Source organism: Mobula hypostoma, chromosome 14 (genome assembly GCF_963921235.1).
Source record: "Mobula hypostoma chromosome 14, sMobHyp1.1, whole genome shotgun sequence".
Taxonomy (NCBI): Eukaryota; Metazoa; Chordata; class Chondrichthyes; order Myliobatiformes; family Myliobatidae; genus Mobula; species Mobula hypostoma.
In genome coordinates, this window is record NC_086110.1 from 2,037,346 (window position 1) to 2,054,918 (window position 17,573).

The window sequence follows — 17,573 nt, forward strand, 5'->3', positions numbered from 1 at the left end:
AGCTGAAGAGATTGTGGAGGCATTAGTAATGATTTTCCAAGATTCAATAGATTACAGAGGACTGCAAAATTGTAAATGTCACTCCAATCTTCAAGAAGGGAGAGAGGCAGAAGGAAGGACATTACAGGCCAGTTAGTCTGACCTCAGTGGTTGAGAAGAAGTTGGAATCAATTGTTAAGGATGTAGTTTTGGGGTACTTGCACACACATTATAAAAAAAAGGACAATGTCAGCATGGTTTCCTTAAGGGAAAATCTTGCCTGACGAATCTGTTGGAATTCTTTCAAGAAATAACCAGCAAGACAAAGGAGAATCAGTGTATGTTCTGTACAGTGCTTGGATTTTAAGAAGGCCTTTGACAGGGTGACACACATGAGGCTGCTTAAAAGGTTATGAGGTCATAGCGCTATGAGAAAGATACTAGCATGGATAGAGCGTTGGCTGATGAGCAGAATGCAAAGAGTGGGAATAAAGGGAGTCTTTTCCGGTTCACTCCCAGTGAGTATTAGTTTTCCATAGGGTCTGCATTGGGATTGCTTATTTTTACGTCATATGTTTTAGTATTGATGACGGAGTTGATGGCTTTGTGGCCAGGGTTGCAAACAATTCGAAGATAGGTGGAGGGGCAGATTGCTTTTGAGGAAGCAAGGAGGCTGGAGGAGGACTTAGATAGATTAGAAGAATGGGCCAAGAAGTGGCAGATGGAATATAGTGTCAGGAAATGTACGGCCATGCACTTTGGTAGAAGATATAAAAGTTTCAACTATTTTCTAATGGAGAAAAAATTTTCAAAAATCTGAGGTGCAAAGGGACTTGGGAGTCCTACTGTAGGATTCCTTAAAGGTTAATTTACTGGTTGAGTCAGTGGTGTGGAAGACAAATGCAATGTTTGCATTAATTTCAAGAGCGCCAGAATATAAAAGCAAGGATGTAATGTTGAGGGTTTATAAGGCACTTGTGAGGCCTCCCCTGGGGTACTTTGAACAGGTTTGGGCCCTTTATCTTAGAAAGGATGTGCTAACATTGGAGAGTGTTCTGAGGAGATTCATGAGCATGATTCCAGGATTGAAAGGCATGTCATATGAAAAGCATTTGATGGCTCTGGACCTGTAGTCATTGGAATTGAGAAGAATGAGGGGGAAACCTCGTCAAAGCCTATCAAATGTTGAAAGGCCTTGATAGAATGGATGTGGAGAGGATGTTTCCTATGGAGGGGGAGTCCAAGACCAGAGGACACAGCTTCAGAATACAGGGACATCCATTTAGAACTAAGAAGAGGAGGAATTTCTGTAGCCAGAGAATCTGTGGAATTCGTTGCCCCAGGTAGCTGTGGAGTCCAAGTCACTGGGTACATTTAAGGCTGAGGTTGGTTAATCAGGACATGAAGGGCAATGGGGAGAAGGCAAGAGATTAGGGCTGAGAGGGAAATGGATCAGCCGTGATGAAATGGTGGAGAAGACTTGATGGTCCGAATGGCCTAACTCTGCTCCCATATACTATCTAACGGTCTTACCTCAATGCTTTGGATGGTATTGTGGCCAAGTTTGTGCATGATACGAAGATATAATCTACAAGGAGAGCTGCCACAAGAGAGCAGCATCATGGTTCCTTACCATCCAGGCCATGCTCTCTTCTTGCTATTGCCATCGGGAAGGAGGTACAACAGTCTTAGTTCCCACACCACCAGGTTCAGGAACAGTTATTATCCTTCAACCCGTAAGCTGCTGAATCAGTGTGGATAACTTCACTCACCTCAGCGCCGAGTTGATTCCACAAGTTAGGTACAACTCACTGTCAAGGGCTTGACAACACAGGGTCTCAGTATTATTTATTTATTTCTGTTTATTATTATTATTATTATTATTATTGTTGTTGTACTTTTTTGCTTTGCACATTGGTTATTTCAAAGTTCAAAGTAAATTTATTATCAAAGTACATAAATGTCATCATGTACAACCCTGAGAGTCATTTTGTTGTGCGAATACTCAATATGCCCAACAACCATAATATAATCAGTGAAAGACCACCCCAGCCCTTGTGTGCAGTTCTTCGTGATTTACTGTGAATGCCCACAAGGAAATGAATCTCAGGGTAGTACAATGTGACATGATAAATTTACTTTAAAGATTGAACTAGATTAAAATTTTTGAAGAGGTAACAAAGCATTGTCGTTGATATAACCCAGGTGGGCTTCAGTGAGGCTGTTGACAAGGCCTACATGGGAAACTTATCCAAAAAATCAAACTTTGGTGTCCAAATCCCCAGAAACCTAATGCAATGGCAGAAGGAAATGGGGTGAAGAAGAAGACAAACAGATAATTGACTTCATTGATGCATAGAACATGTGGAGCAGGCAGACTGTAGTGGAGTTTTATAAAGGATCAGTTGGGCCACTGCTGGAATCCAGTCACCACACAGCACAATAATGTGCTGTGCCAATCACCAGCTATTGCCTGGGATGGAATATTTTAGCTAAAGGGCCTGATCTCTGCTCCCTGGAACACAGCAGATTGAGGATGGAGAGGATGGGGGAGTTGACAGAGTTGTACCAAGCAATGAGAGGTTCAGAGAGGGTAGATAGTGGGAAACTTCTCCATAACAGAGGTGTCTGAGACTAGAGGGCAAAAATGTACGGCAAAAGGAAGAGGGAAGATGAGAGGATGATTGTGATATGAACAAGTTCTTAGGTCCCCAAGAATTTGGAAATGGGAAGATCAGGGCTCTCAGTATGACGGCCAAGAGTCTGTCTCCTTGTTGTATCATTCACTTACTCAAAAAGAGTGAAAAGGCTGAGATAACCTCCAATTTTATTGATCCATCACAGAAAGCATCATATCTGGATGCATCCTGACTTGGTATGGCAATTGCTCTGACCATAACCTCAACAAACTACGGAGTTGTGAGCACACCTCAACACATCCCAGAAACCAGCTTCCCCACCATGGGCCTTGTCTGTACTCACAGTGCCTCAGTAAAGCAGACAGTATCATCAAAGAAGCTCACGCACCCCTGTGAGAACTCGTACCTCCAGGCTAAAGACAGCTGGTACTCCATCTGTTTTAAGACTATTGAATGGTTCCTTTGCACTACCTCAATGCCGGGGATGGTAATGGGAACAGGCTCCCACTCCCTCTTAAACACTCCCAATGGCATGCACCTCAAACGGCCTCTGACAACCAAGTCCTGCTCCAGGCCTTCACATGTGGCTTATCCACTAAGCTTGGCAGAACTATTTCTACTGACAGTAGAAGGGGCAAAGGCGGGTTACTGGTGTCTTAAAACTAGTCACTTCAGGCAGATGGGGCTCATCAACTGTGGTTGGCAGCTCATCTAGGAGAAGAATGCCTCTGATCTCAAACGTTTGCTGCCTTGCAGCTATACCCACTCATGGAGACGGCTTCGGGAGTAAATTCCAGGGGAAAAAACCCAGAACTGGAATCCCTAAGGCAGTCCTACATTGAGTTCAACGCTGACTGGCAACAGCTGCAACGCGCCTGGTACCAAACCGTATCGGTCTCTGTCGTTCCTTTGGGTTCATCAGATGCGTGGAGAGTCGGAGCTTGCTACACGAGCAACAGCTTGCTCTCCATATTGTACTGCCCAGACTCGTGTATCTAGACAGCTGGGACACAATATCCATGGTCAACTCTGACCGACGGACGCCCTCACTCCTCACCTCAGTGCACTGACTTGTGGAAATAATCTGTATGGACCGCATGCAAAACAATGTTTTTCACTGTACTTCAAGACATGCCACAATAATGAACTAACTTACCAGTCATCCAGTGACATGGTACTGGGGAAGGGGTAATGGAGGTAAAGTTACAAGGAGTGGAGGTAGAGAGAGAATGTGGAGGAGACCAGATCTCCTCAGTGTGTGAGTCAAAGACCAGGGGACATGGATAGGAAGAAACAGAGGAATTAGATGGGGGCTGAGGAGAAGGAATTTCTTGCCGATGGTCTGGGACTCAATGCCTGAGGCAGAGATACCACGCGGAGCTGTGCTTGTGCAGGTGGGACAGCTGGGCTGGGAGAGTCCACCGACTGGTGAAGAAGGGGCTTGGGCCCGTATGGGTTTGCCTCAGAATGTGGAAGGTCAGAGATTGGAGTGGGGGAGAAGAAAGATAGAGATAGCAAGAAAAGGGGGGAGAGAAAGGGGAAGATTGGGGAGAGAGGGATGAGGGAAGTGATTGTGGACTTCAGAAAGGGGAAGTTGAGGGAACACACACAAGCCCTTATCAGCAGTGGAAAGGATAAGCAGTTTTATGTTCCTGGGTGTAAACATCTCTGAAGTTCTATCCTGGGTCCAACATACTGATGTAATTGCAAAGAAGGTACAACAAGGGCTATATTTCATTAGGAGTTGAGGGGGCTTTGTATGTCAAGAGAAAAGACTCTTGCAAATTTCTACATTTGTACCATGGAGAACACTGTTACTGTAATTTATAGTTTTTTTATTATTATATATTGCTATATACTGCTGCCACAAAACAACAAACTTCATGGCATGTATCAGTGATATTAAACATGATTCTGATTCTGAGAGGGAGCTGAAAGTCGGTATGGGGGGAGAGGCGGTAGGGGGTCAGGACTTCTCTGCAGTGCTCACACAGCACGGATACTCACTCTGAAGCTGTTCTCCACCTCCATCAAGCTGTGTTTGTGTCGCTCGGCAATGGACAGAGTGGCAGTGTGAACCCGCTGGTAAATCTCCTCCCCCTCTCGGGTCTGGAAAGTGAACACCCCCTCACCGGTGTCACACAGCCTGTTGACACAGTGACACACGTCAACTTTATTGGCTGGGAAGGGGTAGCAATAGTAGGGAGAGGGGTGAGGGTGGGGGAATGGGATAGCAAAAGAGAAGGGGGGAAAGGAGTGGATGGGTAAGGGGCAAGGGGAAGGACGGTGAGGTGGGAGATGGGGAAAAGTGGAGGGAGAGAAGGGAGAGGGGATGTGCTTTTATTTTGGCAATCACGCTCAGAAACAAACAGCTTACCCAAACTCACTCTTTAGTTCCACCCTTGTCTCTACAGCCACATCCCTGTCCTCTCCAGCCTTCGTAACCCAACACCTCCCTCCCCCAACCATCTGCCTCACTCCTGTTGTGCATTTCATTATTGTAAATATATTGTCTGATTAAACATTTTTATTTAGTATTAATTTTGGGTTATATGTAAAAGTAAGTAAATGGCATATGTCATTATACTACCATGTCATAAGTATGTACCTCACTAAATTAAAAACTAAATGTACTCAAATTTATCCCTGGGCTGCTGTGTTTTTCTTTTTGTTAGTTTATGGAGTTACAAAACATAACATAGAGGGCAAGACACAATTACAAGATTGAATTCAAGAAGATAACTTAATTATGGAGATGTTGATAGATTGTTCCATTTATGCTTGGAAAAGGAAATCTTTGACAATTTTACAAAAGGGGACACTGCTCTTCACATATTCTCCCTTATGCAAATCGAGGGTCTCCCTACTACAGCGGAGATGATCCAAAGGGAAACCAGAAAAGACCCCACACTGTCTCAAGTCCACATGACAACACAAAATGACTGCAATGAGCAGCAGGAATTCCAGGTATGGCTCAAAATGAAGGCATTGTCTTGAAGTTTTGTCTGGTGACCTGGGACAGGTCAGCAGGTTGAGGGGCTTGTCATACACTATTCAAGATGTCAGTATGTCCAGAAGATGCCAAGAGCAACGACTCTTCATCCATTGGAGTGTCCTGCACTGCACTGGCAGAGGGTTCATGTGGATTTTACTGGACCATTCATGAGAATAAATTTCTTGTTGTAGTGGCTACAGCTACAAAGTGGCCACAATAGCCTCCACTACAGCCTTACACACAGTTGACGTTTTGAGAACTCCCTTCTCAAGGACAGGTGTTCCAGTACACTTAGTCAGTAACAATGGACAACGGTTTGTATGGAACAGTTTCAGTCATTCATGAAAATGAATGGAATAAGACATATCACATCTGCACCGTACCACCCTACTACAAGTGGCTTGGCAGTAGTTTTGCCCAGAGTCTAAAGAATGTACTGCGAGCAATTTCAGCAAAGTAGACTACACTGAATCAAAAGCTAACCAATTTCCTCCTTGCATATCACAATGTAGTACACTCCACCGCCAACAGCTCTCCCGCTGTGCTGCTGCTGGGTTGTAACTTTTGCTCATGCTTGAACCTGCTGAAACTCACTCAGGAGGAGTTTGCAGGAGAAATAGCTGAGACAAATTGAATGGTCCTTAAAGAAGGATATTCAAAGTTTCACTCCTGGACAAGCAGTCCTGGCGAGAGACTACAGAGGTGATCAAAAGTGTGCACTAGGAAAGATTAAGAACAAAGCTGGACCCCTCTACTACACAGTGAAGATTGCATCTGATGTCATCTGACAACAACACATCAATCAGGAGAGGAGAGCCGAGTCAATTGGGGGGTCAGTGTTGTAGCGTGGATGAAATTACCGGAGAGACAGAGTCACTGGTAGATACAAGGCAGCTTCTTTATTCGACACAACAAGGTACAGCAGGCATCACATGGACAGAGACGCTTTCGGTAGAAAGGTCTGCTAGCCCAGTGTGGGCTCAATATTTACTTTGTATATGCTAAACATAAAGGCAATCGCTACTTAAAAATTTATAGACAATGCTTCCTTTTGAAGCTACATAGAAAACATCACACCTCCTAACTTCATCCTTTTCTTCCGACGCCAACATGTCTGGGTTGATATCCACAGCCTTTAGGAATGCAAGTTAAATCCACAATACATTTATTTGGCATCTTACATTGCTAACATAGAAGACAATTAATATTTATAAAGTATAGATAATATTGTCTTCAAAACTACAGCATCTGGTCAAACTACAGCATCTGGTATTCACACCTTTTTAGGAAATGCAGTGTTGTGAACTCAATCCACAGTACTTTCTCAAATAGAAGTCTGGTGGCCAAAGTCATTTAAGTGTAAATGAATCATCTACCCAGAAACTCACTCTAACAGTCAGAACCATTTCCAGTCCCGGAGTCAACTCTTACAACCATCATGGAGGAGGTCCAGAACCTGAGATTGTTGCACATTAACAAGTATCTTCTGCCAAGCAGAGTTGAAGTTTATAGGTAAGCATTGAGGAGTGTTGTGCATTTAGTATCTGAGTGATATTGTAACTATTTAATTTGATTAAGCATTATTTGTTTGTTTAAATAATTCATTATGGGTTACGTGTAGAAATATTTGAATGGCATACATCAATAGGCCACCACATCATAAGTGCCTCACTAAAAGTAAAAACTAAAAGTACATGAGTTTATCCCCAGCCCCCCATGTTTTCCCTTTGATTAGTTTATTGAGTTATGAAACATAACACTCCCCAGTACACCCACCCTCACACCCAAATGTTTTCCCACCGATATTCCTCCCCAGGGAACTCACCGTCCGGTCTCAAAGGTGAAGCGTGTGGGGTCACGGCCGTATCTACGTAGGGACGTGAGGGGCCAGGACAGCAGCTTGTTGCGGGTGTTGTGGATGTCCCAGAGGTAGATGTTGTCACTGGTGATCTGCATCATACACTCGCCGTACATGTCTAGGCTGGGGCAGGGCAGCAGGTACACGTTGAACCGTTCTGTGGGCACAAGACACAATGAGCGGACACATATGAGTGTGTGGATACTACAGAGAGAGTGCAGAGGAGACTTACAAGGATGTTGCCTGGATTGGGAAGCATGCCTCATGAGAATAGGTTGAGTGAACTTGGCCTTCTCTCCTTAGAGTGTTGACCTCCTTGACCTGATAGAGGCATATAAAATGATGAGAGGCATTGATCGTGTGGATAGCCAGAGGCTTTTTCCCAGGGCTGAAATGGCTAACATGTGGAGGCGTGGTTTTCAGGTGCTTGGAAGTAGGTACTGAGGGGCTGTCAGAGGTAAGTTTTTCACACAGAGAGTGGTGGGTGTGTGGAATGCACTGCCAGCTACAGTAGTAGAGGCGAATTCAAAAGGGTCTTTGAAGAGACTCTTAGATAGGTACATGGAGCTTAGAAAAATAGAGGGCTATGCGGGAAAGTCTAGGCAGTTTCTAGAGTAGGTTTCATGGTCAGCACAACATTGTGGGTCGAAGGGCCTGTAATGTGCTGTAGACTTCTATATTTCTATGAGAACAGATGTAGAGTGGGGCACAATTAGTGCTGGGTCACACACAGGCAGGGAGGATCCCATAAGTTCAAATTAAATTAGCTATCAAAGTACATGTATCTCACCATACACAACCCTGAGATTCATTTTGTTGGGGACATACACAAGAATTCCAGTAACCATAACAGAATTAATGAAAGACTGCACCAACTAGGTGTAGAACCGGTCTGCAAAAGGCAATCAACTGTCCAAATACAAACAGACAGAAATAGTAATAAATAAGCAATAAATAATGAGAACAAGAGATGAAAAGTCCTTTAAAGTAAGTCCATATGCTGTGGGAACATTTCAGTCATGTGACAAGTGAAATTAGAAAACCATAGAAACTACAGCACAGAAACAGGCCTTTTGGCCCTTCTTGGCTGTGCCGAACCATTTTCTGCCTAATCCCACTGACCTGCACACGGACCATATCCCTCCATACACCTCCCATCCATGTATCTGTCCAATTTATTCTTAAATGTTAAAAAAGAACCCGCATTTACCACCTCGTCTGGCAGCTCATTCCATACTCCCACCACTCTCTGTGTGAAGAAGCCCCCCCAATGTTCCCTTTAAACATTTCCCCCCTCACCCTAAACCCATGTCCTCTGGTTTATTTCCCCCCTTGCCTCAGTGGAAAATGCCTGCTTGCATTCACTCTATCTATACCCATCATAATTTTATATACCTCTATCAAATCTCCCCTCATTCTTCTACGCTCCAGGGAATAAAGTCCTAACCTACTCAACCTTTCTCTGTAACTGAGTTTCTCAAGTCCTGGCAACATCCTTGTAAACCTTCTCTGCACTCTTTCAACCTTATTTATATCCTTCCTGTAATTTGGTGACCAAAACTGAACACAATACTCCAGATTCGGCCTCACCAATGCCTTATACAACCTCATCATAACATTCCAGCTCTTAGACTCAATTCTTTGATTAATAAAGGCCAATGTACCAAAAGCTCTCTTTACGACCCTATCTGCTTGTGATGCTATTTTTAGGGAAGTTTGTATCTGTATTCCCAGATCCCTCTGTTCTACTGCACTCCCCAGTGCCTTACCATTAACCCTGTATGTTCTACCTTGGCTTGTCCTTCCACCCACTTCGACTCTGCTTCCCACTCCCATTCAGATATGTCCATACATGGCCTCCTCTACTGCCATGATGAGGCTAAACTCAGGTTGGAGGAGCAACACCTCATATACCGTCTAGGTAGTCTCCAGTCCCTTGGTACGAACACAGAATTCTCCAACTTCCGGTAATTCCCTCCCCCTCCCTTCCACTATCCCTATATCACTCTGCCCCCTCCCCCAGCTGCCTATCACCTCCCTCATGGTTCCGCCTCCTTCTACTACCCATTGTGTTTTCCCCTGTTCCTTCTTCACCTTTCCTGCCTACCCCCTCCCTGCCTCCCCTTTCCCACCCCTTTATCTTTCCCCTTACTGGTTTTTCACCTGGAACCTACCAGCCTTCTCCTTCCCACCCTCCACCCACCTTCTTTTTAGGGCCTCTGCCCCCTCCCTCTTCAGTCCTGACGAAGGGTTCCGGCCCGAAACGTTGTCTGATTGTTTCCACGGATGCTGCCTGACCTGCTGAGGTCCTCCAGCGTGTTGTGAGTGTTACTGTCTTCTTACTGACGGCAGCAGCAAGAAGAGAGCTAGAGCTGGGTGGTGGGGGTCCCTGATGATGGATGCTGCTTCCTGCAACAATGCTCCAGGTAGATGAGCCCAGTGGTGCTGAGGGATTTACGCATGATGGACTGAGCCATATCCATGACTTTCTGTAGCATTTTCCTTTCAAGGGCATTGGTGTTTCCAAACCAGACTGTGATGCAGCCAGTCAATATACTCCCTACTATACTTCTATTGGTTTAGAAGTTTGCCAAAGTTTTAGGTGTTGTGCCAAATCTTTGCAAACTCCTAAAGCAGTAGAGGTTCTACCGTGCTTTCTTTGTAACTACATGTAAGTGCTGGGCCCAGGTCAGGTCCTCCAAAATGATAACACCGATGAATTTAAAGATGCTAACTCACTCCACCTTTCATCCCCAAATGAGGAATGGCACATGAGCCTTTGGTTTCCTCCTCCTGAAGTCAACAATCAGCTCTTTGGTCTTGCTGACAATGAGTAAGAGGTTGTTGTTATATGGACAACTCAGCCAGCCAGATTTGTAATCTCTCTCCTATATGCTCATTCATCACCACCCTTGATTTGACCTATGACATTGGTGTCATCAGCAAACTTAAATATGGAACTAGAGCTGTGCTTAGCCACACAGTCATAAGTGTAAAGCAAGAAGAGCTGGGGCTAAGCACACAGTCTTGTGGTGCACCTTTGCTGATGCATCTATGGAGATGCTATCGCCAATTTGAACTGACTGGGATCTGCAAGTGAAGAAATGGAGGATACAATTGTACAAGGAGGCCAAAGTCTTGAAGCTTATTGATTTATTTTGAGGGCGATAGTAATGAATGCTGAGCTGTAGTTGAGAAAGTCCTTATGTATATTTAAGGTAGAGGTTGATAGATTCTTGACTGGTCAGGCATGAAGGGATATGGGAAAAAGGCAGGAGACTAGGTCGCAGATAAAATTGGATCAGCCATGCTGAAATGGTGGAGCAGACTCGATGGGTCAAATGGCCTAATTCTGCTCCTGTATATTATGGTCTTTGTTGTCCTAATCTCCGGAGCTTTGCTGTTTAGCCTCTGCCTATATGCAGATAGCAGGACAGCTGAGTGATCAGAATTCCCGAAAAGTGGTCTGGGCATGGAATGGTAGACGTTCCTTATCTTAGTACAGCAGTGATTTACTGTGTTGGGGACCTCTGGTGTAACAGGTTAAATGCTGATGGTAATTGGTCAGGGATTTCTTCAGTGAAGTCTGACTGAAATTCCTGAAACGTATCAGGATGTATTGTTTCTTGCTTGGTGTCAGCATCATGCAGTATCTCAAAATACTGATTATTGTCAGCCGCTGGTGGTATATAACCTGTGGTTAGGATTTTGGAGGAGAACTCTCTAGGTAAATAGAACAGACAGCATTTAGTATTTATGTGTTCAAGGTTGGGGGAAAGATGAGTTCACCAAAATCATCAGAGTACCACCGAGAGTTTATCATGAAACACACACCTCCACCTTTTGCCTTTTCCAAATCAGCAGTTTGGACTATGCTGTACATTGAGAAGCCTTTGAGTCTGATCATGTATCTGGTATGCTCTGATTAAACCACATTTTGGTAAAAAAAAATAGAGCGCAACTATTTCACATATCCCTTTGATACACTAAATCTTGTCCTTGGGTCCTCAGTTTTGTTGTCCAGTGACTGCACATTTGCTAACAAGATGCCAGGTAGTGGTGGTCTCATTCCTTTGTGTTTCAACCTGGCTTGCAGTCTCCCTCCTGCCTTGCTTCCAGCCGTGGTGATGAACCTTCATTCACTCAGACTGCTTTCTTGAGAGTGAAGTCAACTGAGACCTTCAGAAGATCATGAAATCTGTGGTTCATTAAGTCAATTTAAAGGTATGTTGCTTGTACAGAAATTACAGCCTGCAGATTGCAGTGAGAGTAATTCAAATGAGGTATATTTAGAAGTATTCATAGCCCGCAGAGCATTACCATAATTGACCAGCAGAACCAGAAGAAGATGCTGAAAATTTCAGCTGTCAGGCATTCTGTGTGGAGGGAGAGGTCAGCTCAGAGTTTGTCAGAAATTTGGTTTCAGAATTGGAAATGGTCAGAGGGAATTCTGGTGATAGGGTGCGGGACAGGGAAAGGTGTGAGACAAAGCAGAGTGTACAGTCCAACAGCCAAAGTACTTGTACAGTACCGCAGACATGGTATGATGCACAGCAGTACTGGAGAGAGTACAGTACAGGAGACAGGGTAAAGTGTGCAGTACCACAGGGCAGGACACACTGTACAGTGTGCAGTACTACAGGGCAGGACACACTGTACAGTGTGCAGTACCACAGGGCAGGACACACTGTACAGTGTGCAGTACTACAGAACCGAAAACAGTACTGTGGGAGAGAGTACAGTGTACCTTTCCACACTTGCATATGGCTGAGTGCACACTGGTTCTGCACATCACCGAGGAGACCACAGAGCGAAGTGCGTACAAGACACTCACTCGGTCAGCAGGCTGCTCCCTCTCCCAGTCATTTCCACTGTCTCCATCTTTTCCCCCACATCCACTTTGCACCTCTTCCTTCTAACTTCTTCTGTCCAGACTCACTCTCTGTCTACCAGTCCCCTTTCCCTTCACCCTCCCCACGCTGTCTCATCCTCCCACCTTCCCACCAACATCATTCCCTCTCCTTCCACCATCGTTAGGGAACTGGAGCTGCAGCTTGATAACCTTCGTCTGGTCAGGGAGAGTGAGGAGGTGATAGAGAGGAGTGGAAGGCAGGTGGTCACGCCGGGGCCACGGGAGGCAGACAAGTGGGTCACGGTTAGGAGGGGGAAGGGGAAGAGTCAGGTAATAGATAGTACCCCTGTGGCTGTGCCCCTTGACTATAAGTACTCCTGTTTGAGTACTGTTGCGGGGGACAGATTACCTGGGGGAAGCGATAGTGGCCATGCCTCCGGCACAGAGTCTGGCCCTGTAGCTCAGAAGGGTAGGGAAAGGAAGAGGAGGGCAGTAGTAATAGGGGACTCGATAGTAAGGGGGTCAGATAGGCGATTCTGTGAACGCAGTCCAGAGACCCGGATGGTAGTTTGCCTCCCTGGTGCCAGGGTCCGGGATATTTCTGATCGTGTCCAAGATATCCTGAAGTGGGAGGGTGAGGAGCCAGAGGTTGTGGTACATATAGGTACCAATGACATAGGTAGGAAAAGGGGAGAGGTCCTGAAAGGAGAATATAGGGAGCTAGGAAGGGAGTTGAGAAAAAGGACTGCAAAGGTAGTAATCTCGGGATTACTGCCTGTGCCACGCGACAGTGAGAGTAGGAATGCGATGAGGTGGAGGATAAATGCGTGGCTGAGGGATTGGAGCAGGGGGCAGGGATTCAAGTTTTTGGATCATTGGGACCTCTTTTGGCGCAGGCGTGACCTGTACAAAAAGGACGGGTTACACTTGAATCCAAGGGGATTAGCGGGGGCTACTGAGGTGACTTTAAACTAGAATGGTTGGGGGGTGGGAATCAAATTAAAGAGGCTAGGCGTGAGGAGGTTAGTTCACAACAGGGGGATGGGAACCAGTGCAGAGAGACAGGGGGGTGTAAAGTGAGGGTAGAAGCAAAAAGTAGTAAGGAGAAAAGTAGAAGTGGCAGGCCGACAAATCCAGGGCAAGCATCAAAAAGGGCCACTTTTCAACATAATTGTATAAGGGCTAAGAGAGTTGTAAAAGAGCGCCTGAAGGCTTTGTGTGTCAATGCAAGGAGCATTCATAACAAGGTGGATGAATTGAAAGTGCAGATTGTTATTAATGATTATTATATAGTTGGGATCACAGAGACATGGCTCCAGGGTGACCAAGGATGGGAGCTCAACGTTCAGGGATATTCAATATTCGGGAGGGATAGACATGAAAGAAAAGGAGGTGGGGTGGCGTTGCTGGTTAGAGAGGAGATTAACGCAATAGAAAGGAAGGACATTAGCTGGGAAGATGTGGAATCGATATGGGTAGAGCTGCATAACACAAAGGGGCAGAAAACGCTCGTGGGAGTTGTGTACAGGCCACCTAACAGTAGTAGTGAGGTCGGAGATGGTACTAAACAGGAAATTAGAAATCTGTGCAATAAAGGAACAGCAGTTATAATGGGTGACTTCAATCTACATGTAGATTGGGTGAACCAAATTGGTAAAGGTGCTGAGGAAGAGGATTTCTTGGAATGTATGCGGGATGGTTTTTTGGACCAACATGTCGAGGAACCAACTAGAGAGCAGGCTATTCCAGACTGGGTTTTGAGCAATGAAGAAGGGTTAATTAGCAATCTTGTCGTGAGAGGCCCCTTGGGTAAGAGTGACCATAATATGGTGGAATTCTTCATTAAGATGGAGAGTGACATAATTAATTCAGAAACAAAGGTTCTGAACTTAAAGAGGGGTAACTTTGAAGGTATGAGACATGAATTAGCTCAGATAGACTGGCAAATGACACTTAAGGGATTGACGGTGATATGCAATGGCAAGCATTTAAAGGTTGCATGGATGAACTACAACAATTGTTCATCCCAGTTTGGCAAAAGAATAAATCAAGGAAGGTAGTGCACCCGTGGCTGACAAGGGAAATTAGGGATAGTATCAATTCCAAAGAAGAAGCATACAAATTAGCCAGAAAAAGTGGCTCACCTGAGGACTGGGAGAAATTCAGAGTTCAGCAGAGGAGGACAAAGGGCTTAATTAGGAAGGGGAAAAAAGATTATGAGAGAAAACTGGCAGGGAACATAAAAACTAACTGTAAAAGCTTTTATAGATATGTAAAAAGGAAAAGGCTGGTAAAGGCAAATGTAGGTCCCCTACAGACAGAAACAGGTGAATTGATTATGGGAAGCAAGGACATGGTAGACCAATTGAATAATTACTTTGATTCTGTCTTCACTAAGGAGGATATAAATAATCTTCCAGAAATAGTAGGGGACAGAGGGTCCAGTGAGATGGAGGAACTGAGCGAAATACATAGAAACATAGAAACATAGAAAATAGGTGCAGGAGTAGGCCATTTGGCCCTTCGAGCCTGCACCACCATTTATTATGATCATGGCTGATCATCCAACTCAGAACCCCGCCCCAGCCTTCCCTCCATACCCCCTGACCCCATAGTCACAAGGGCCATATCTAACTCCCTCTTAAATATAGCTAATGAACTGGCCTCAACTGTTTCCTGTGGCAGAGAATTCCACAGATTCACCACTCTCTGTGTGAAGAAGTTTTTCCTAATCACGGTCCTAAAAGGCTTCCCCTCTATCCTCAAACTGTGGCCCCTGTTCTGGACTTCCCCAACATCGGGAACAACCTTCCTGCATCTAGCCTGTCCAATCCCTTTAGGATCTTCTACGTTTCAATCAGATCCCCCCTCAATCTTCTAAATTCCAACGAGTACAAACCCAGTTCATCCAGTCTTTCTTCATATGAAAGTCCTGCCATCACAGGAATCAATCTGGTGAACCTTCTTTGTACTCCCTCTATGGCAAGAATGTCTTTCCTCAGATTAGGGGACCAAAACTGCACACAATACTCCAGGTGTGGTCTCACCAAGGCTTTGTACAACTGCAGTAGTACCTCCCTGCTCCTGTACTCGAATCCTCTCGCTATAAATGCCGGCATACCGTTCGCCTTTTTCACCGCCTGCTGTACCTGCATGCCCACTTTCAATGACTGGTGTATAATGACACCCAGGTCTCGTTGCACCCCTCCTTTTCCTAATTGGCCACCATTCAGATAATAATCTGTTTTCCTATTTTTGCCACCAAAGTGGATAACTTCACATTTATCCACATTAAATTGTATCTGCCATGAATTTGCCCACTCACCCAACCTATCCAAGTCACCCTGCATCCTCTTAGCATCCTCCTCACAGCTAACACTGCCGCCCAGCTTCGTGTCATCCGCAAATTTGGAGATGCTGCATTTAATTCCCTCATCCAAGTCATTAATATATATTGTAAACAACTGGGGTCCCAGCACTGAGCCTTGCGGTACCCCACTAGTCACCGCCTGCCATTCTGAAAAGGTCCCGTTTATTCCCACTCTTTGCTTCCTGTCTGCTAACCAATTCTCCACCCACACCAATACCTTACCCCCAATACCGTGTGCCTTAAGTTTGCACACTAATCTCCTGTGTGGGACCTTGTCAAAAGCCTTTTGAAAATCCAAATATACCACATCCACTGGTTCTCCCCTATCCACTCTACTAGTTACATCCTCAAAAAATTCTATGAGGTTCGTCAGACATATTAGTAGGGAAGTGGTGTTGGGTAAATTGAAGGAATTAAAGGCAGATAAATCCCCAGGGCCAGATGGTCTGCATCCCAGAGTGCTTTAGGAAGTAGCCCAAGAAATAGTGGATGCATTAGTGATAATTTTTCAAAACTCGTTAGATTCTGAACTAGTTCCTGAGGATTGGAGGGTGGCTAATGTAACCCCACTTTTTAAAAAAGGAGGGAGAGAGAAAACGGGGAATTATAGACCGGTTAGCCTAACGTCGGTGGTGGGGAAACTGCTGGAGTCAGTTATCAAAGATGTGATAACAGCACATTTGGAAAGCGGTGAAATCATCGGACAAAGTCAGCATGGATTTGTGAAAGGAAAATCATGTCTGACGAATCTCATAGAATTTTTTGAGGATGTAACTAGTAGAGTGGATAGGGGAGAACCAGTGGATGTGGTATATTTAGATTTTCAAAAGGCTTTTGACAAGGTCCCACACAGGAGATTAGTGTGAAAACTTAAAGCACACGGTATTGGGGGTAAGGTATTGATGTGGATAGAGAATTGGTTAGCAGACAGGAAGCAAAGAGTGGGAATAAACGGGACCTTTTCAGAATGGCAGGCAGTGACTAGTGGGGTACCGCAAGGCTCAGTGCTGGGACCCCAGTTGTTTACAATATATATTAATGACTTGGATGAGGGAATTAGATGCAGCATCTCCAAGTTTGCGGGTGACACGAAGCTGGGCGGCAGTGTTAGCAGTGAGGAGGATGCTAAGAGGATGCAGGGTGACTTGGATAGGTTGGGTGAGTGGGAAAGTTCATGGCAGATGCAATTTAATGTGGATAAATGTGAAGTTATCCACTTTGGTGGCAAAAAGAGGAAAACAGATTATTATCTGAATGGTGACCGATTAGGAAAAGGAGAGGTGCAACGAGACCTGGGTGTCATTATACACCAGTCATTGAAAGTGGGCATGCAGGTACAGCAGGCGGTGAAAAAGGCAAATGGTATGCTGGCATTTATAGCGAGAGGATTCGAGTACAGGAGCAGGGAGGTACTACTGCAGTTGTACAAAGCCTTGGTGAGACCACACCTGGAGTATTGTGTGCAGTTTTGGTCCCCTAATCTGAGGAAAGACATCCTTGCCATAGAGGGAGTACAAAGAAGGTTCACCAGATTGATTCCGGGGATGGCAGGTCTTTCATATGAAGAAAGACTGGATGAACTGGGCTTGTACTCGTTGGAATTTAGAAGATTGAGGGGGGATCTGATTGAAACGTAGAAGATCCTAAAGGGATTGGACAGGCTAGATGCAGGAAGGTTGTTCCCGATGTTGGGCAAGTCCAGAACGAGGGGTCATAATTTGAGGATAAAGGGAAGCCTTTTAGGACCGAGATTAGGAAAAACTTCTTCACACAGAGAGTGGTGAATCTGTGGAATTCTCTGCCACAGGAAACAGTTGAGGCCAGTTCATTGGCTATATTTAAGAGGGAGTTAGATATGGCCCTTGTGGCTACGGGGGTCA

General features: G+C 45.1%; 1 protein-coding gene across 3 annotated transcripts in view; it reads right to left on the bottom strand.

Annotated features, from left to right (window-relative positions):
- LOC134356422 (docking protein 4-like) overlaps nucleotides 1-17,573 on the bottom strand; it is a 189,790-nt gene that overhangs the window by 107,101 nt on the left and 65,116 nt on the right. For all 3 annotated transcript variants that reach the window (XM_063067361.1, XM_063067360.1, XM_063067362.1), the window contains 2 exons: nucleotides 7,439-7,628; nucleotides 4,626-4,764 (listed from right to left, as the gene is read on the bottom strand). In XM_063067361.1, coding sequence (XP_062923431.1) covers nucleotides 4,626-4,764; nucleotides 7,439-7,628 — 329 coding nt within the window. The remainder of the gene's footprint in view (nucleotides 1-4,625; nucleotides 4,765-7,438; nucleotides 7,629-17,573) is intronic.